Genomic DNA, 20,202 nt, shown 5'->3' with positions numbered 1-20,202 from the left:
GATTTTATGAAAGAACTAAGCCTTGGCATTTTGGGCACGAGTGTATTTAAAAGTAGCAAGAGTCAAGGAAAAGGTTGCCTACCCCAGATTTAGACAGATCCAATAATCCTCTTCCATAAGCAAGCCTTTGGTTAAAGTGAAGAGGAAACAGTCTTTTCCAGTAACAGTCAACAAATTTACTGTCATGTAAATATTTTCACCAATGTCCTGATTTGTTTTCCTAATCTAAAAGAGACATTGATAACTGGAAACTGTGGGTGTAGGATTAGTTGCATCTTTACAACATTTGTATGAGCCTTGTTGATTTTTGGGAGATTCATACAGCTAGTGAAGTAAACTCAAGCAGTGGTCTCATGGATATCTCCTGCAGCGGTGTAGCAGAAGGAGTAATCTAACTGTTTAATTGTGCTGAAATTAATCCATAGACACTGGACTCAGTCATGTATAACATTGTTTGTAGTAACAGTGGCTGGTTTTGGCCTAACCTAACATAAAGTATGACTGAGTCATTTGCCCTCAATAAAGTAAAACTCTAACATCCTGAGATATTTATTCTGTTTCTCTTTTTGAGTTTTACAGTTGGCAGAGTTTGGCTCTTGGTATTTTTCAGGTCAGTTTTGACGTCAGCTCCTGCAGCAGAGTGAAAGACAAGAGTTTTGGAAAGAGAGATTTAATGAAGATGTGCACCTCTTAGAGGAAAAAAAGCACAATAAACAGATTAAGTGATTTTATATTTTGCAAATTCACATTGAGAATCAGTTTTAATGGGTTTGTCATTTTCATTTGAATACACCCTTGACTCATTAGTTACCGGATAACACGGTTAACATCCTGTATGTGATTAGAGCTCCCAGTGTTTTCTCTGAGAATTAAAAGAGTGGAAAAAAAAAAGACAGACAGGATGATGGAGGCAGACTGAGTAAAACATTTTTAAGAGAGAGAATTATCCTGCTAATGTGGCTACACTGACTTGTGTTAACAGATTGACAAATAGTACAAACACCAGCAAGGGAAAACACTCTAAGGAGAGACTGTTTCAGTAATGTTTTGACCTTAACTATGAAATGTAAAGAAACTACTCAGTCTGACATAACCAGATGTTCATTGAGCTTTTTGAGTTATTAGATAAAACCTTAACCCCTGAGTCCTTTTGCATAATGTTTGCAACCAAGAATCTACAAATAAAAACAGCACAGACATCCTGCGTCATTGTTTTAATTTGTTCCACTATCATTGGGATTTTACTTGATGACAAAGAAAACTAATGCTCCATAAACTGATGCAAAGTGCATGGAACTGCAGAAGAGCTTTCAAGAAGGAATAAACAAAAGTCCTACGCTCATTAAGAAAATCTTGTAGAAACTATGAATGAACTACATTTAAACCACTGCCATATGACATAATAAGGTAATGCAACCCCTGAAACAACTCAAATATGAGCGTTCATTGACCGGAAAGTGGGTTAAACAAGAAGAAAAAAATCTAACTTTGGAAAGAAGCAAAAGATGTTGCCTTACTTAGCATGACTAACAATTTCCTACTGTGCTTGTTACTGTTCCAAGTTGGATGTTTTTATCAGCAAAGATTTTCAGGCTATTCTTTGTACAAGAGAAAAAAGAAAAAACTCAGAAGACAAATGTAGGAGTTTGAATAATGTCAACTCCAAAAATAGTCTGAAATTGCAGTCTGAGAAGACAGGGTGCAGTTTGTGCAGAAGGGATGGAAAAGAAACTGATCGAAACAAACCAGAAACTGTGAAAGTTTTGTGCAGATAAGTTTACATTATATCCACCCATTTACTCTGACATAGTGAAGAACATGAATTTTTTGGTTTACAGAGTGGTTTTGAGTAATTAGTGTTTTTTACAAATCCTCTTTTTTGCTTTGTTGATTTCCTGAAACTGGTGTCACAACAAATCATTAAACTAACATGAACAATTAAAAGATGGTTCCGGTTGACTGGATCTCTGTGTTTATTCTTCATTAATTAGTGGAAAACCTCAAGATGACAACGAGACTCAAATAATTACACAAATAGTACAGGTGATCTGAAACATCCAAGCTCCAAAGGTCTTTTAAAAAGATACTCACCTAACATGGAAACAAGGCATCTGCAAAGCCATGTTTCTTATTGAAAGCAGATCTAGGTGCTAAAGCTTAAATCAAACTCTGTATACAACTGAAAATCTGACTGAAGCAGGTAGCTTACACACCTGGAAAAGCACTATTAATGCTAAATAATTACCAAAGACTGTGTAAAACATGGACGTAGTCTCCCCGACGTCACCCGTCTGTTTCTGAAACAGAAAATGACGCACATCGGCTATAGCGGCCATATTGGTAGTGGCAAGGGCTTCTCATACAGTTATACATACAAACAGGCACCTGTTGGTCACGTGACCCTGAGCTGTGCCTCTGATTTGGTGAGCTGGCGATCTTAATATCCTCTAAACGGCAGACAGTGTGTGCCGATAGTACAGTTAGCGACTCAGACAGGAGACGTTTTTTGAACCAGGCTGTAAAAAGGTTAATTTCTGCTTTGAAAATGGCTTTTTTTGGCTTTTTTGGTATGTGACTTCTGATTTTAGCACTCCTGTGTTCATATTCCTAGACAGGAGGCTGCTGCTTGATAATTACAAGTTTTGAAGCAACATCCAGGAAATGCTGCTTTCAGGGATGACTTTGCATACTTTTGCAAGACAATATAATATCAAATCCTGCACATTTTACAACAGCATGGCTTGGTAATAGTAGAGATCTTGACTTGTCACCAATTAAAAAACATTTGACACCTCATGAAATTAAAATCCAACAAAGTCAATATATATATAATATCAGGTAGAAAAATGGAGATATTACTTTCAGAAATCTAGAAACTGGTCTCTTGGCATCAACTTAAAAACGAGCATGTAAATCTTAATTCCTGAAACATTTCTTCAGTTTTAGCATTTGATGTGCTTTCCTTGCACTCCTATGAACTAAAGATAGAGTTTAAATGAGCTGATAAACAATCAAAATCTGTTTTGAGTAACATTTTTACACTGTCAACTTAAAATATGAAAGAATTAGCCATTTATCAGCACACATTGATGTAGATTAATGAAGTTTTTACTTGACAACCAAAGTATTTTTCATTCATTTATGGGATATGAATGATTTGTTTTTTCCAACTGAGTTTGTCGTCAATAATCATACCAAAGAGCTTTACTCAAGGGATGTGCCGTAAGTGCATCATTAGCAATAATAATGTGCTAGACTTGCTCAGAGTTCTATTTTCTGGACTTATATAAGCTCTCATTTTTCTACAAGGTGATCATTTGTTCCATTTTAGACAACAGACGAGCTATTTTGTTGCCTAAAATGAAGTGGAATCAATGAGTCAGACTTATTTCAAAATGAGCACAAAAATCAACTTCTTCTTCAAAATGTACAGCCCGCTAAATGGTAAGTGTTGTCAAAAGAGACAGTCGAAGTTAATGACACACAGTGAGACAGAAAGTCCCTGTGATACAGCGCGAAATGGAGAGAGAAGAGGAAAAGTGAGAGGGATCACTCAGGGTTGAGTCTTTGCTCTTGGCGAGATGTGAGTTGATGCGTGCCGACAGAAAAGAAGCACCCCTAAGAGACAGGCGTCATTTGGCCCGTATTCCCAAGCTTTATTCATCACAGTGACTCCAACCTCAGAGTCAAACACCTTCATCTTTACACCTTGCTCTCCTGCTAAACGTCGGTTTAACCCACACTGTTTCACAAAGCAGTTTTGATGTCTTTGTCAGATCAAAGTTCACATCTAATTAAATTACCTTTTTGTGTTGCAAATGCAGAGTAAATCACCTCTTTCTCAAGAGCAAAAAAAAAAATCCAATCTTGGTCTCATGTGAATGTGTGTCATAAGATGTTAGTGCCGGTGAGTTTGGCAGCATCACCGTGGGGGAAATGGTAGTTTGCATGAGAGCTCAGCAGAGTGAGCAGAGATGAGAATCATTTTCGCACACAATAATCTCAGAGTGTCAAATCCTCTGGAAAGCTCTGTATGATTGGGTGGCAGGGAGACGAGCAAGAGAGGCACAAGGCTAAGGAAGGATAGGAAGAAAACGCAGAGAGAGGACACATCAAATTGAAGCCAGAGCAGAGACAACCAAAGACCTAACCCTATATGTACGCTTACATTTCAATCCCTCTGTAATGTGATTTAATGTCAAAATGAGCTACTGAGGATTATTCTTCTCATCTGTCACTTTTGTCTCTTTTGATTTAACCTCCTTCATAGTTTTTGATTTGCATAATACACAGTACGCCTGTGTAGCAATGAATGAGTCCCATTTACAGCTACAGCGTCTGTCAGTGCAATTCTTCCCCATTTACTTACAGATGGTAATTTGACACACATGAATTGGGTAGAGCGCTTGAATGCCAAAAGGATATCATATTTATTCAAATACAGCAGCCATTTGCTGAAGATTCCCATCAACACATGCTGTGCTTGCAACCAAATCCAAACCAAAGTTTAGTGTTTAATGAAACAGTGATTAATGCAAAAATCTGAATCAATTTAAGGCCTTTAATGAATTCATGTAATGATTTTTGTATGGAGTGACTGGCTCTGACTGCTTCTTCTAATTGAGTCTCTGGATTCTCTAGTGAGGATATCATTGAAATTCCAAACATGTATTCCTGACGTGAGGTCTTAAAGTGAGGATTGCATTAAATTTTTGATGTATGAACTTTCTGACACTTTTCAAGCAAACATGTCTGACGTTTTTAAAAAGCAAATAAGGTAAAGTTTGTGAAGTAGCTCACTGTTTTTAATCCGATTGAGTCGAAAATCCCCAAATCAATGAACAAAGATGTGAGTTTTAAGCATAATGAAGTCACATATATGATGTAGACACAGTTCAGAAAGTACTCCAGCTTGGGCAGGTCTAACAGATATCACATCTAAACCACTTGGCTTGTTTATATCAAGTTTGCTGGCTGTGTTCCTGCATTTGGACTGCACAGAAATAACCTCGGCTCCAGACATCAGAGCTCTCCTCGGTTTCCTTGAAGGTGGCTCAAAAACTTCTCTTTCATCTGAATCAGAGGGCACATGTTTTGGTGCACACCCAAGTTTGATCAAGATGTGCTCCTGTGTGAAAGGTAGATGGGGGAAGATTCTTAGTTCTGCCTACATTGCACCATAAATTTGAGATTTAACTGATGCACCACTAGTTTAAATTGCTTACTGATGATTATTTCACTGTTTTTTTACCTTTCATTAATGTATTAAGCCTACAAATTCTGACACTGCTGGGGATTTTATGCAGACGTTTGAAAACTGCAGAAAGTTTGACAGAGTTAAACCAAAGCAGGTGCACTTAGTTTAAAAATCAACCAAAGTCTTAGCAAGACCAGGATTTCACCAGCTAATGGTGCAGAAGATACAAAGTTATGGTCATGAGCCACTGCTGCTTCGCAGACGTATTTCTGTCCGCCTTGTGTGATGTGATTTTTACAAAAATTAACGGTCCAATTGGAAGAAAGAAATGGCAGTGACATTAGTTTTATGAATAAGGATTTCCAATATTGGTTTGCTCAACAACTGGATAAAGCCTTAAAATGACTTTTGGTTCTAAATATCTTTTATTTTGGGTTAGGGGATGTCCTTTTAAGCAATGTCCTTTTTATAAGATTTTGTCAATACCGATGCCCTTATCGATTCTGCTTATCGATCTGATTCTTTATCGATTCCCTTATCAATTCCTGTTGTGAATTTTCTTGGTACAAAAAGTAGCTTTACAGATTTTCTGGGTCAGCAACATTTAATTGAGTTTTTACTGTAAGTGAAGAAAATGTAATTGATCCCTGAGTCTGGATATTTCTGGACATAATTATACAGGAACCGGTAAAAAATTGCACACAATGAGATGTTGATGTACTGCGTTGTAATATATTGATCATTCAAGTAGGCCATCTAGAGTCTCAAAGTGGTTATAGCAATGTTTTAAGTTGTTTGGAAGCTTTCTGTAGTTATGAAGTCAGCCATGAGCCTTTCAATTGCCTGTTAGCTTTTGACATTTGAAATTCTCAGTATTTTTTACAAAGAGTTGATGTGATATGTTTCTGTGATGAAAGTTGAAACTCTATTCTGAAGCTAAAGTTACACTGATGTATGCTAACTGCTAGCATATCAATGCAGTTTCCCATATAGGTTAGCATCAAGCTTGCGCTGTTTTGTTATTTTGGTAAACAAGGTGATTTATACCAATTCGAATGTAATGAATATGAATCTCATAAGAGAGAGAGTAATGCACATTTCTTTATGAAGTCAGTTCTTCAGTAAAACTTCAAGCTGAAAATCCTGAATCAGAGTTTTCTTGGGAAACGTTATCTAACTGCTAAGCTAAGATAACTGCAGCAGACTAGTCAACATAAGGCGGCTCCGGCACAATGTAAAGAATTGATAAGGGAATCATTAAGCACAAAGGCTAACGATATCAGGGATTGATACATTTCTTATCCATTCTCAACAGGAACCGGTTTTCGATTCCCATCCTTAGTCCTTTTACTAGTAGAAAACTGAATTTCTTGCTCTTTGTAAAGAAAAATGTTCTTTGATGTCACTGCTGCACACCTTTTCTGTTTCTTTGGGTTAACACAGATGGTGTTTATAGATGTCCCAACAAGAATTTTTTAGCTCCAGATCCCGATGCAGTATTTTATTATTGATCACATGCAAATACCCAGGTGTCACTCCTGCACACCTTTTCTGTTTGTTTCATAGCATTCAGTGAAGTTTCATTCCACAACCTCCAGTGCCTTTAATTGTGTGGGTTTTCTGGTCAGTGATGCACTCTGGGGAAAGAATGCATTTCAGGGCCGTGTTTGAGGTTCACATCAGATGTAGTCACAGTCCCTCCACTCAAAACCCACACCGGCTCTTTAAAGGGAAACGAAAGCTCTGGCTGCCTCCTTCAGTGCTAACTGCTTTTCTGTCAGTGAAGATGAAAGTATTTCTTTCCATACAACAAGTAGCTGTTAAAATCTCTTTCCCTCTCCTCTCTAAAATATATTTTATGCTGCTATTTTTTAGCCAGAAGGTTGCTAATGTAACAGAGTCTCTCCTGTGTTTGGTTTGTTTTGACATTTTGAACCCTGTGTCTTTTGAGGGTCACTGTCGCCTGCGGTGCTGTGGTTCATGTTGTCATCTGGTTGGCTGAACACAACTGTTCATACAGTGACATTGGAGGCATGCTCAGTGTCAGATTAATGAAGCTAATCCATTTAAGCTAACTTGGTCTTAGTTACTCATGTTTTTGACCTCAACTTATGGTCAGTTCACAACAGCAAATGTGAACAATTGAATGTCCCAGATCACTGATTGCCAATAAGTTGAAAAATGTCTAGATCGGCTTTGAGTGAATGATCGTGATAAAAGATCAAACATCCTGAGTGTTGTCTTTCAGCGCTAACATAGAATAATGAACTCCTTAATTAACCTTTGTTTAACACAAAACTGTCACAAAAAATATCAGTATTATTATCAGTCAGTCACAAAAAGTCTGTTTGTAAAGTCAGTATTACCTCTGTTGTGAAAATCTAAAGCAAATTCCAACCTTGAATCAACAAAGGCAGTCCACCTTTATTTTTCTAAGCTCATCATCTCTTCTGTTTTTTCCTCTCTCATTGCTCCTTCTCTTTCCTTGTCTTCAGTCACACCACACCTCTCACTTGCTTTAGCCACCCTCCTTCTCTCCTCCTCTTATTTCTTTCTTTACGATGCTGAGCCCACTCTCTTATCATCAATGTAAAACCTTTTTCCTTTTCCTTCTTCTCTTTTTCTCTCTTTACCACCCTCTCTCCCCCGTCTCTGTCTCCTTTCCATGTCGTTTCAGACATGAGCTCATAATGCCTCACCTTCTTCCCTCTCTTCACTGTCTCTCACCCTCTGTGTCTCGCGTTGATGACATCAGCGCTGGGGATTGTTACCCTGGAAACTGAAGTAGTGCGCCGCAGGGATGTCACTAATTGCCTGATTGCAAGTGTGTGCGTGCGTGCGTGTGTGTGTGTGTGTGTGTGTGTGTGTGTGTGTGTGTGTGTGTGTGTGTGTGTGTGTGTGTCTGTGTGCTTGCCAGGGTGTGTCCATTGGAGGTCAGGCAGAGATGCAAATAAGGTGCGGAGAACTCCCTGATTATAAGCCTTTGATCAAAACATTTTATTCTCACACACACACGCACGCACGCACGCACGCATGCACGCACGCACGCACGCGCGCGCGCACACACACACACACACACACACACACGCGCACACACACACACACACACACACACACACACACACACACACACAGACACACGAGAGAGATTGCTCTGAGCAGGGGGCAAAAACTACATTAAAACTATTCCAAGTTTGCAGTTTGTAGTTCAAAGTGTCCATGCCGTGTTTTTCTCTTTAAACTTTCCATATTTTTCCGCTGTCTCGAGTTCTGCACGTAAACATCTGTGGCTAGCCAGCAGCCTGAAAAACAGAGTGGCCATGTCCACGGAGTCGCACTGAGTTCACAAACACTCCTCAGTCCCTGTCGCAGCAGTACTTGATGAAATTTCTGTGTCTCCTCTCTGGATGAGTCTCTGTTGTGTGAGGGGTCTGGCATGTCTTTTATCAGCACATTTTGTTCTCTTTGGCATTCTCTGTCCTCTTCCCCACCGTGCCAGACACAGAGAAGTAGGAATAAAGAACAATAAAGAGAAATATAGAGAGGGACAGAAAAGGCTGTCATGTTATGGGTGTCTTTTTGTTTATGTCTAGGGTGGGGTCTGACAGACAGTAAATTTAGACTTTCAAAGGGTTGTCTCTTTACAGAGCGACACATCACATTTTATCTCTTAGCTGATTTTGACCTCAACATGCATGTGAAGATCTTTCAGACCTAAAAACGCTCTTCTTTTGTAGTCAAAGCACCCCACTCTGTGAATCTTAATCATGAAAAATGTACACAATGCCAGATTCTCTGCAGCTGAAATTCACTTTGTCTTACACTTATCTTCTAGCAGAGGCTTCAGAAATTTAAAATAAAAAGTATATAGAAATATCCAGGCTGTATACTAATAGTTGTGTTTGCTTGAATGAGACGTAAAGAGAGGTTAGCATGACTTTCAGCCTGATACAAGCCCCTATGAGGAACACTGTGTTTGTATTGATTTAAACACGAAGGATTCTAATTTCGTAGACCAAGCGCAAGCGCAGGCGCACCTGCCCTGCACTGGCCTTCGCCTCGCGGACAGGGAGTGACCGGCGCACTTTGCAAGTTTCCTGCAGTGCCAAGAGAGGCGCAGTCAAGGTGCAGAGGAGCGCAGAGGAGCGCAGAGGAGCGCAGAGGAGCGCAGAGGAGCGCAGAGGAGCGCAGAGGAGCGCAGAGGAGCGCAGAGGTGCGCGTCCATGCCTCCCTCCGTGCAAATGGCAGAGAGGGAGGAGAAAAGCCGTGAGTGGGTTTAACACAGCCGAGGGCGCTGTCTTCACCCATCAAATGAGTGCCTCTCCTTGCCTTTAAATGCACTACAGCCAAGGCGCAGCGTCTGATTGGTCTGAGTGATCTCCAGCACCGCGGTGTGCTGGAAGGACCTGTTAGCAGAGATGATCAGAGCCGCTGTCCCTGCAGCAGGAGAATGGACAGCGGGGCACATCGGAGGACACAAAGCGCGTCATCTTGTGGGCCAGCTCCCGGGACAGATTTAATCTGTTCCTCTGTCATTAATAGGATTACAAAATTAAGAGACAGTTACACAGCTGGCTTATCCATTCAGAATACTTTTGATCCACCTGCACTCCTGGTTTGTCATCGCCAAATAGCAGAACCTTTGGTGATATACTGTATACTCTCCCGGTGTCTTCGCCTCATCCTCCTTGCAATAATGTACTCCATCTTTTTAGATCACGTTTAAAAATAAAGACTAAAACAGAGAAATATGGGAAATCACAGGTAAATCCTGAGTGACACACATTTATTTTGTCTCTTTTTTCTTCGTCTTTTCTCTCCCTCTTTTCTTTGAATTAAATGAAATGAGAGAAGCCAGATATACTCTGTATCAGATGTTAAGGCTGTTTATTGTTTAATTGTAAGATGTGCATCAATCTTCCAGCTGCCGTCAGGTTAACTTTCCATTATGACAAACGGCTTTAATCTGACATCAGATGTGACGGGACAGTTAATATAGATACAAATGTATATGCTGGTTCAGACGGTTACATTAAATAGCGATTTCTGTGATTGTTTATTGCATTAAAATGTGCTTGATACTCTGGAAACCTGCCTCTGAGGCTTAGTTGACATGTGGGCACATGTGCGCCTGTCACCAAATTACAGCTGCGGAGGGTGCACTCCGCTTTGCGCCGGGGATAGACCACGTTGAAGCTGGCGAGCTTTCAGCGCACTTTCTGCGCTGCTTTTGGCACGAAATTGTCACTGCGCCAGCACGAATCTGCTGACACCTCCCCCTGGTGCGCCGTCACACCCATCTCTGTGCAGACGGTCTACCAAATTGTGAAATTGGCAGCGCACGGTGGTGCGCCGCACAAAATTAACACTGCGCGGGTTGCGCCAGGCTTGCGCCCCCTGTGCTGCGCCATGAAATTAGAGCCCAAGGTTTTAAAACAGGAGCGCATCTTCTCACCATCTTTTGTGCATGTAAACAAAACTCTCACAATAAAGAGACTTTCTCAATGAATATCAAACAAAGTTTAAATTCTTTGTTCCTCTGATCAGTTTTGTGCTTTGAGCTCAAACAGTGTGATCATCTTTGAGTGTCTGTTAAATACAGGAGCCAGAAGTGTTCTCTTTGGTGAGGATAAATCATCTAATTTCTTGGGAGTATTATTAAGCCTTTATTGGGGTCTTAAAAAAAAAAAAAAAAAATGGAAAATTTAGTTTGTAGAGCTGTCATCAAGTCTTACATCCAAAAACATACTCATCTGAGATCTAGTGTAGTAAACAGTTGCGTCTTGTTGCAGCCATTCCTATGTGCAGGTCTGTGTCTATAGGTGTGTTTGATCCATCATGCAGACAGGAGAAACACTGAAGAGAGAAAAACTGCAAGATATTCAACCTAAAAAAAACTTGGAGTAGTCATTTCTCATTGCGTGAATGTTATGTGGTGAATTACTCTAAATTGACCCGCCAAACAGAAAATCCACAAGTACGATATGTTGATGCTTCAGGATGGGTATCGAAAACCGGTTCCTGTTAAGAATCGATACGACATGGTTCAATCCATCAACATCATTAGCCTTTATGCTTAACAATTTCCTTATCGATTATTTGCATTATACCAGAGCTGCCTGACCTTAGTTGAATATTTGCCCCAGCTATCTTAGCTTAGCAGATCAATAACAGTTTCCAAAAAAAACTCTGATTCAGGATTTTCTGTTTGAAGTTTTACTGAAGAACTGAATACACAAAGAAATGAACTCTCACTTGAGATTTCCATTCAATACATTAAACATGTAATTTATCTCTTAATGTGCCCAAAATGATAATGGAAATATAGTGCTAGCTTGATGCTAACATATACGGGAAATTGCATTGATATGCTAGGGGTTAGCATACATTGGTAAAACTTTGATTTACAACAGAATTTCAACTTTCATCAAAGCAGCATATTACAATTACTTTTTGTAGACGATACTGACAACTTCAAATGTCTGAATATGAACAGGTAAGATGGAAGAAATGGAACATGCAGGCTCATAGCTGACTTCAGCATAGCCACCACGAGGTTCCAAACAGCTCAAAGTATTGCTGTAACCACGTCGAGACACTAGATGGCTTATTTCAGTCAATAACATATAGCAAAACAGTACATCAATGTCACATGATGTGTGATTTTTTCTTATTTTTATTTATTTATTTACGTCCAGAGATATCCAGATCCAGTGGCAAATTTCATAATTATTTAATGATCAATTCAGTAAGATGATGTTGACACAGAAAACCTGTTGAGATACTTTTTGTACAGAGAATATTCACAGGAGGAAGAACAACATTCAGATCAATAAGCACTGGTATCGATAAAATCTTGTAGATATCTACCCCAGTTGATGCTGCACTTTGAGTATTGTGGAAAAAAGTTCCTGATCTTCATAACAAAGCGGAAACACGTATGTTGTTGCATTTGTTTCCCTCACTGTACCAAATGAAGACTTTAAAACCAAGAACTGAACTGAACTGACCTGTTCCGCTACAGCCCCATCCCTTACTGTGAATCTGTCAGCTCTGTAAATAATAAACACAGACTGTTCCTGTAGATTGCTTTACTCACTTCATCTGACATCTACCCTACGGCAATGATTACAAGCTTTACAAATTACCACATAAACATGATGAGTCTAGTCACTGATGGTCCTGTTTGTTTTTGTAGGTCACATAGATGAAGAGGTACATAGACACAGACGTACGAGTATTAATTTAAGTCTGTTTAATTCAACCTGAAAACATCTCACAGTCTCGTGTAATAAATGGATGATCATAAGTTGACCTCATGAGCCGAATTTATGTAATAAAATGTCTCAACTTGTAAGAACCTCTCTGATCATCATGAAGAGGCTGATGGGAGCTCTCTACTTGCTGTCACTTTGAGCACAGTGTGTTGGTGTCCTCATGAGAGTGTGTGTTTGTGTGTGTGTATCTATACGTCTTCCAGGGATGGCATCCTCTTCACGTCAGTAGAATTTCTTTAATGAAGCCACAGGTTCCTCCCCCGCTTCCCCTCCCCATCCCTCTCTTTCTGTGTCTTCCTCCTCTGCAGTTTACTCTGTAAAGCCGTCACCCTCAGACATCAAAGACACAAACACAGGGTGAGATATAACCGGTGTGAAGAGCCCCAAAGACAGGGAGGCAGAATATCTTACAATGAGAGAGCGATGGCATGCCGCTTTCCAATTTACCTCCGTTTCTGACCTTTTAAAACCTGCCGTGTTTCATCTGTCCGCACTCTCCTCTGCATTCCATTTGATTTATTCACTTTTATATTTATTTCTTCAAAAGTTAAAAGAAATCCACCTCATATTTCAGTCAGTCTTTCCCTTCAGGTCATTCGTATGTATTTCAGCTCGACGTGGATGTGAGGATGTTGTTAATTAGGGACTGTAGGGTGTGAGTTTGTGTGTGCCTCTGTTTACAGAGGGTGATGTTTCACATCTTTGTGGCTGCTTTCCAAACACGCTGATAATCACAAACTCATTTGAAAACTGTAATTTTGATGTCTTGAATTTAGTGAGTGGAAATGAGTAATACTGCTGTCAACATAATACCTCTGCCTCCCCCCTGAGTGACAACGCTGATATCTGAGAGCATCACCAGGGTTTGTGTGTTGATCTAATTCTGTTGTGTGCAGCGTCTCATTCTCAGTTTAATGTCTCAGAGGCTGCCATCCAAGGGCCATAACCACATCATGTTCATGTTTTCAATAAAGGAGTATTCTCACTTAAGAGAGGACAGCTCTCTGTTGCTTTGAATCTGGCGCCCCCTGTTGGGGATGTAATGCACAGCTGGGAAACCCTGTGAGATCACACAAAGGCAGATAAACTTGTGTCACTGAAAACTGCTCCACAGTCAAAGGGTTCTGTAATTTTACTCATCAAAAAGTTTTTTTTTTTTATTTGTTGCCTCATTTAACAAAAAAAAAAAAAAAAAACTGCGCTTGTACACAGAATTACTAAAGCATAAATTCAGCTCAACTTAAAATAAAATCAAAAGAAACAAAAAGGTTAATCTCTGTGTGTATAAACCCATCGTTTTTGTGTTCAAGAGTTTTCAGGTTGTCTCTGTCAGTCTGCAGCCATCGCATTCTCATTTCCTCACACTCTAAATAAATGGCACCACTGCAGACTAAATGACATAATATTCATGCCTTATCACAGCACACTTCCATGGTAACATGGGATTTGTTCAGGAGAGAACATTCTTAGCACAAAGATGACTGAAACAAATCAGCTCCAGAAGCTTTTGATACCAGCAAGCATTCAGCTGCCCACCTCAGGGACCCCAGCCACCGATAAGTGTGTATTAACCATTCCTTATTCTCAGACAATCGGACGCCACAACCAATCAAGCCGCTTCATCTTCCCCACATCTCCCTGAGACAATTACCTCCAATTTTGCTTCAATAACACTCTCCCTTCTCCGTCAGTAAACAATCAAATCATTCTATTGTTGAGGGTAATTGGATCTCTTTAAATCAAATCAGCCATTATGGCCCTGATGAAGAACGCCCTGCTCAGCGGGAGTTAGCAACACATAAGGGAATGCAGCGCAGGAATATATTACCAGCCGTGCCTCCCAGGTGAAGATGGCTATATTGAAGGAGTCGTGTAATACAGGTTTATTAGGCTGTGCAGTGATCAGCGCAGGGCTTGTTTCTCTCCTTGAGGACATGTTCCAGGTGCAGCTCACATTTCAACAGCAGAAGAGAAAAGAGATTGCTCTCTGGCACATAGAGGTGATGTTTTGGTCAATGTAGAGAGAGTCACCCCATGCTCATAACCAAAAAAAATCTATCTTAATTCAGGCCTAGCATCTCTTCTGTTTCTTTCTTTACTGTGAGACTCCATAAATCGTTGTTACATGAAAGCCCTGACTTTATCACCTGGTTTCAGTTTATGTTCTCCACACACCGATCGTTTCAATCATTAATGCAGCTGCACTCCTTCTTCATCCTGGGTCAACCTCTCAGCCTTTAGAGATAAACTGGATAAATTGTATATTTAGAAGTAATTAAACCAAGCGTCCCAACAAAAAAAGAGTCTACATCAGGGTAATGAGCTCATCAAAAGATTTTGCTTTTAAAATGTGTTGAATTTTGCATTGACGTTAGGAAAGTGCAGCAACACCCTCTCATTTATATTAATCTATAATTCATCAATAAGCTTCTCGCAGACTCTGAGTTTCATATTTTCTGGGCGTATGAAAGAGGCCAGATTTTATTTGACTGGAGCGGTGTCTGAACACAGCTTTGCTTTGGTTCAGTTCAATCCAGTCTATTTATATCTGCATATAGTACTTATGTTAGTAAAACTTTTTGAGTGGATAAAACCATGCAACCCCCAAGGGGCAAAAAAATGTGAAGTTGAGATTGAAAACAATCCAGCAAACTAAAACCAAATATTCCCAAACTAAACAAACAAACTAAAACTGATGCAAACAAGCAGAAATCCAGATAATGAGCACTGTGTATGTTAAGGTGAGATTTGAATTGGTGTGTGTGTGTGTATTTTTAAGATGTGTGTTTGTGAGGCTTTCACTCATGTTTTGCAGAGCAGCGCCTTCCTCTAACAAGCTATGTTATTAAAAGGGCTGGAAATAACGAGAACTTCTCTGTTTGATTCCTCAGCTATAAAGGTGTTTCACGTTGCATTTCACCTTCTGTTCTCTCGATGTAGGTGTCTGTCTTTCCTCGCGTTCCTCCATCTTCTTCCTCCTCTTTCTTCGCTCTGAAACAAGGCAGACTAAATCGCTGTTTCCCTATCCTCTTTCAACCCCTCTTCCTGCCTCCTCTCAATATCACCTTCTCTGTATCCGCTCTCTCCCCTCCTGGGGGGCAAAAGTGATGACGTTGCAGAGACTGATAGGGATGTGTGCACACACACCTGTACAAACACACACACACTCACATATGCAAGCACATTTTCGAGAAATGCTGACAGCAGTTTATCAGAGTATCCCTCCCTAGGCAAAAAAAAACACAGAGACAAACATACACAGAGATGTGTATCCAGTTTAAACACTTTTATCAAACTCCTAAGCCATCTTTTGTTTTTTCTTTATCTTTACAGCCAATCAGATGATGCATTAGTCCCTCTATTAGTCAGTCAGTCTATAAACTGTCAGCCATTGACTCAGTAAATCATCCAGCAATCAGTCTTTAAATTAGCCAGTAAATAATTCACTCACTCACTTGGAAATTAGTAAGATCATTAAATCAGGAAAAAAGTATATAAATCAGTTTGTCATCAGGCCGTGAAACAGTCTGGGAATTAGTCAGTCTGATTGAAGTCGGTCAAATAATGAGTCTTCCTCCCAGGATGCAGCTTAACTTTGTCCTCACCGCTAAAAGACAACGACCGCTTAACCTCTGTTCAGCCTGGCAGCCTGAGATAACACTTGGCCAATTAACTCACAACTCCATTCTCATAGAGTTACACCCTGAGTGAGTGTGTGTACGAGTATGTGTTGCTGCTTTTTGTGTCTTAATAAGTGCGATGTTTGGGCTGTTATTCCTCAGTGTTGTGTGTGTTTGTGTGTGTCTGAGTGTGTGTTTCCTTATGCTATGAAGGTTGATAGTGTCATCTGATTTTCCCGCTCTGTGTATTACTTTGCAGTTCCCAGCTCCTCCCAGATCACTTAGACTTATTAGAGGTAATACAAGCGAGGGATTTACCACCAGCCCGAAAGTGCTCTGAGGATATCACCGTGATAAATTGGTATGGGAAAGAAATACAGCATTGAGAAGAAAGGAGGGAGGATTTTTTTTGCAAGAAAAAAAGAGTAAATAAAGGAAATATAAAGATAGGAAAGGGAGATTTAAGGACAAATCAAATCAGTCGGACAGCTAGACAAGTAATCTGTGGTTCTGTTTTGTAGGAAATCTCCCTTTGAATTCCATGAGTACTTCACATTTATTACAAACTGAGTATTTCGGCCTCGGTTTTCCTCACTGCTGGAGAGGATGTTATGCTCCACTTGAGGATAATACAGCAGCAAATTTAACACTTACCGCAGCAATTCCTGTTTTTTTTACTTTGTCTGATCCTGCTCTTCTGTGGAGGACATGCATTTGTAAAATCCAGAAAGAGACAATGACTCATCATCAACTACTATTGCACAAACCATCCTGTGGTTCCTCATATGGGAAAGGTAGAGTTCATGATATTATTTCATGTTGATTTATTGAAATAATCAACATTTCAGTTGTGATTCATTTTCCAGTACATCATTCAGTAATCCCCACTGGATGTGAGTTGATTCTGCACTTGGAGCATGACCTGTGGGTGTCATCCCAGGAGTGCAAACAAATTCAACTGTAATTGACAGGTTTCATGATGGTCAGAGTATTTTTTCACCCTTCGACTGCTGCCCATGTTTGCTGAGTCTCTGCTCACCACCTCTGTCAGCACCGTCACCACTCTCATCTCATCTCTTCAATCCCCCGTCTTATCCTTCCACTCATCTGCTATTTGCGAGGATCTGTTCTTTATTGGCCCCTCTTCTTAGTCATCCTCATATCTGGTGATTTCAGTCCCACGGGAAACTCCACTGTGAGTAGGTGACCCAGAAGCAGTGAAGGAAATAACAGACAATTGATCCCTCAGATCTGTGTGGTCCTTGAGAAGCTGTTTTCTTGGTGTGGTATTGTACTATATACATTGTTGCAGGAGTGCAGTTTTTTGAGTGGCCACTTGAGGCAATGTTCAGAAGATCTAACTAATATTCATGTTAAAAAAGCTCATTTTTACTGAATAAACACATTGGGAATGAAAGCTGTTTGATGTCTCGGTCATAGAGGTGGGAGAAAAAATTGAAAATCAATCCATTGAGATTTTTGTGACAATATCAAAATCAGCATGCTTTGTCAAAAAAAAAATTTTTTTTTCCAAATTTTTTTTTTTTTCCAAATTCAAATTCTTCATGTCAGTCTTTATATAAAAACTGGATTTAAAAAAAATTTCCACTTTTCCCCAACAAAGGGTGAAATGTTTCTCTCTGACTCACGCAATGTACATTTTATGGGAAAATATGGCTCCTGATATAGTCTGTAGACATTATCATCATTTACCTCTTTCACATATGGTCTGGTGTCAAATAAAGCAAACTTAAAATTGCAAAAGTCATAAATATCAAAGAATCGCAATTTAAAGGTCCCATATCATGCTCCTTTTCTGCAGTTTAATATGGATCATTGATGCCTTCATTAAATGGTAGTAGCATGTTTCGTCCAAAAAACCAATAAGTCAAGCACAGCAGCATTGTTTCCGGGCTCTCATAGCCCCTCTGTTCAGGACGGTCTGATTTAGTGGGCGTGACCTTCATATGTAAATGAGTCACCGCTAATACCACCCCGATTCTCCGTGTCACTGAGAGCTGCACCATGTAACCATGACTACCGAGCTCCGAGTGCACAATGTTTAGAAAACAGCGAAGCTCGTTTACCGTAACATTACAGGCTAAAACAACAGGCTAACAGCAGCTAAAGTTAGCATCCTGAAGCTTACACAGAGACAGGGGGGACACTGAGGAAAAGTTCTTACATCTGCTCCAAAGCACACAACATTTAAAATACTCACATTTCCAGGGTCAAAGGTTTGTTGGCGGATGGTTGGTAATGCACCTGGATTCAGGACCAGTCTATTCGCTAGCCCTCCGTTGTTCTGTCCAAAGTTGAAGAAGCAGTCGGCCATGAAGTGACTAGCACACATGCACAGTTTCACTGAGTGTAGCTGGCACATTTCCCTCATAAATGAACTCTAGCCACTTAGTCTTGTCTTCTTCCGAGATGGGAAGCTTATGCATGGAACTTTGTCGCTGTTTACAGCCAAAAACAGAGCAGTGATGGCTCTTCAACTTCAGCATTCTCCTCCCCGCTGCTGGAGAGATGTCTCTCCAGCAGCGGGGAGGAGAGTGGGCGGGGAGGGGGTTCGGGGGTATCTGCTCCGGTGGACCAATCAGGTCAGACTTGCTCCTGATTGGTCAAAAAAGGGAATCACTGACGTTGGCAAATTCCCAAAATCCAAACGGCTCGTTTTAGGTCAGGATTTTACATTCACAAGCACTACTAAGTACAGGTTTTGTTATTAAATATCACATTCTGTGGGCTGAGAGGAAAGCCAAAGACCCACAAATTTCACCAAAAGACTTAAAGTGATTTTTGCATAATATGGGGCCTTTGAATCAAATCAGCACCCCAAAAATTATAATAGAATCGAACTGCAAGATTAGCATATCGTTCCAGCCCCTCGGTAGCCAGTTATACAGTTGTGAATCTGTCTGATGATTTGTCTTCACTTTTAGAGAGCTGTCATGTTATCCTTTCTTTTATAAAGCCCTGCGGCTTGTACTCAAACTGAACCATCTTACTTTGTATTCCCTTCAGCTCTGTTATTGCTTCCTCGTGCTCCGCCCTCTCACTAGCTGACTTTATGGCTCCCCTACTCACAGCATCTCCTTCTCTTCTTAATTACTCCCTCTCTCTGCTGCTTCGATCTCTCCATTCTTTGAATGTCATTTCTTTTCCGTTTTCTTCATATGCCAGCCTTTTCACAGAAATACCATGAGTCCTCTCTTTATTGGATTCTCAGCATGTCTGCTATGATGAGTGTGTGTGTGTGTGTGTCAGAGGACTTTTAGCATGTCCTCTTAAACTAAATCATTATCCAAACACTCACTTGCTCCACAAGTTGTTTGCTTAAAAAGACAGTAGAAAGGCAGTGTTAGTTAAGAGTCAAAGTGATTTTGATTTTGGTTTATTGGTGAACTAGTTTCATGGATTTTTACTGTAGGGAAAAATCATTACCATTAGGGAACTTTCCCACAGCTTGAATCTTTTTAGATTGTAACTCTGAAATTTTACAGTCATTTTACCAAGGCTTTTACCAGTCACCTCTTTATCCATTTCCTCTGTTGTTCTGAAAAAAAATTCTATCCAAAAGCAATTTAAGAAAACCTTTCAAGATGTTATGGAGAGAATTTTCTGTCCACCCAAGGATGTGCCAGGAATGAAATCTGACCAATATTTTCTCCCCCTGTTTATTTCCTCCCCACACTCAACAGGTAAATACGCCATGAGGGACTTGATCCATCGGTTACCAGGCAGCAGTAGCAGCAGCAACAACAACGCCACCAGCAGTGGGACCACCGGGACCACAGGCCCTCCCAGTAAGGCCATGTCCGACGACACTGTAACTGCCATCTGCTGTGCGCTACATGAAGTCATCACCAAGAACATGGAGAACGCCAAAGCCCTGCGTGATGCTGGTGGGATTGAGAAACTCATCGGTATCGCTCGCAGCAAAGGAGACAAGTGAGTTGTTGGTTTGCATGATTGAATCTTTCAATTTCTGTCTAAGATTTTCTGAGCGCTATTTAAGTGTTTTTAGAAACATTTCAGACCCAGTGGTAGGTCTTGTGGGTTTTGAAGCAGGTTGAACTCTAAATAAAGTGTTAATATTAAAAGG

The 20,202-nt window shown here is 40.3% G+C and overlaps 1 protein-coding gene across 3 annotated transcripts in view; it reads left to right on the top strand.

Annotated features, from left to right (window-relative positions):
- ctnnd2a (catenin (cadherin-associated protein), delta 2a) overlaps positions 1–20,202 on the top strand; it is a 338,809-nt gene that overhangs the window by 289,058 nt on the left and 29,549 nt on the right. For all 3 annotated transcript variants that reach the window (XM_074693201.1, XM_074693199.1, XM_074693200.1), the window contains one exon: positions 19,799–20,048. In XM_074693201.1, coding sequence (XP_074549302.1) covers positions 19,799–20,048 — 250 coding nt within the window. The remainder of the gene's footprint in view (positions 1–19,798; positions 20,049–20,202) is intronic.

This window comes from Halichoeres trimaculatus, unplaced genomic scaffold (genome assembly GCF_033239565.1).
Source record: "Halichoeres trimaculatus isolate MK-OKI-2021-1 unplaced genomic scaffold, fHalTri1.1 fHalTri1_scaffold_18, whole genome shotgun sequence".
Classification (NCBI taxonomy): domain Eukaryota; kingdom Metazoa; phylum Chordata; class Actinopteri; order Labriformes; family Labridae; genus Halichoeres; species Halichoeres trimaculatus.
Note: the sequence above shows the minus strand (reverse complement) of the source record. Positions and strands in the feature narration are given on the sequence as shown.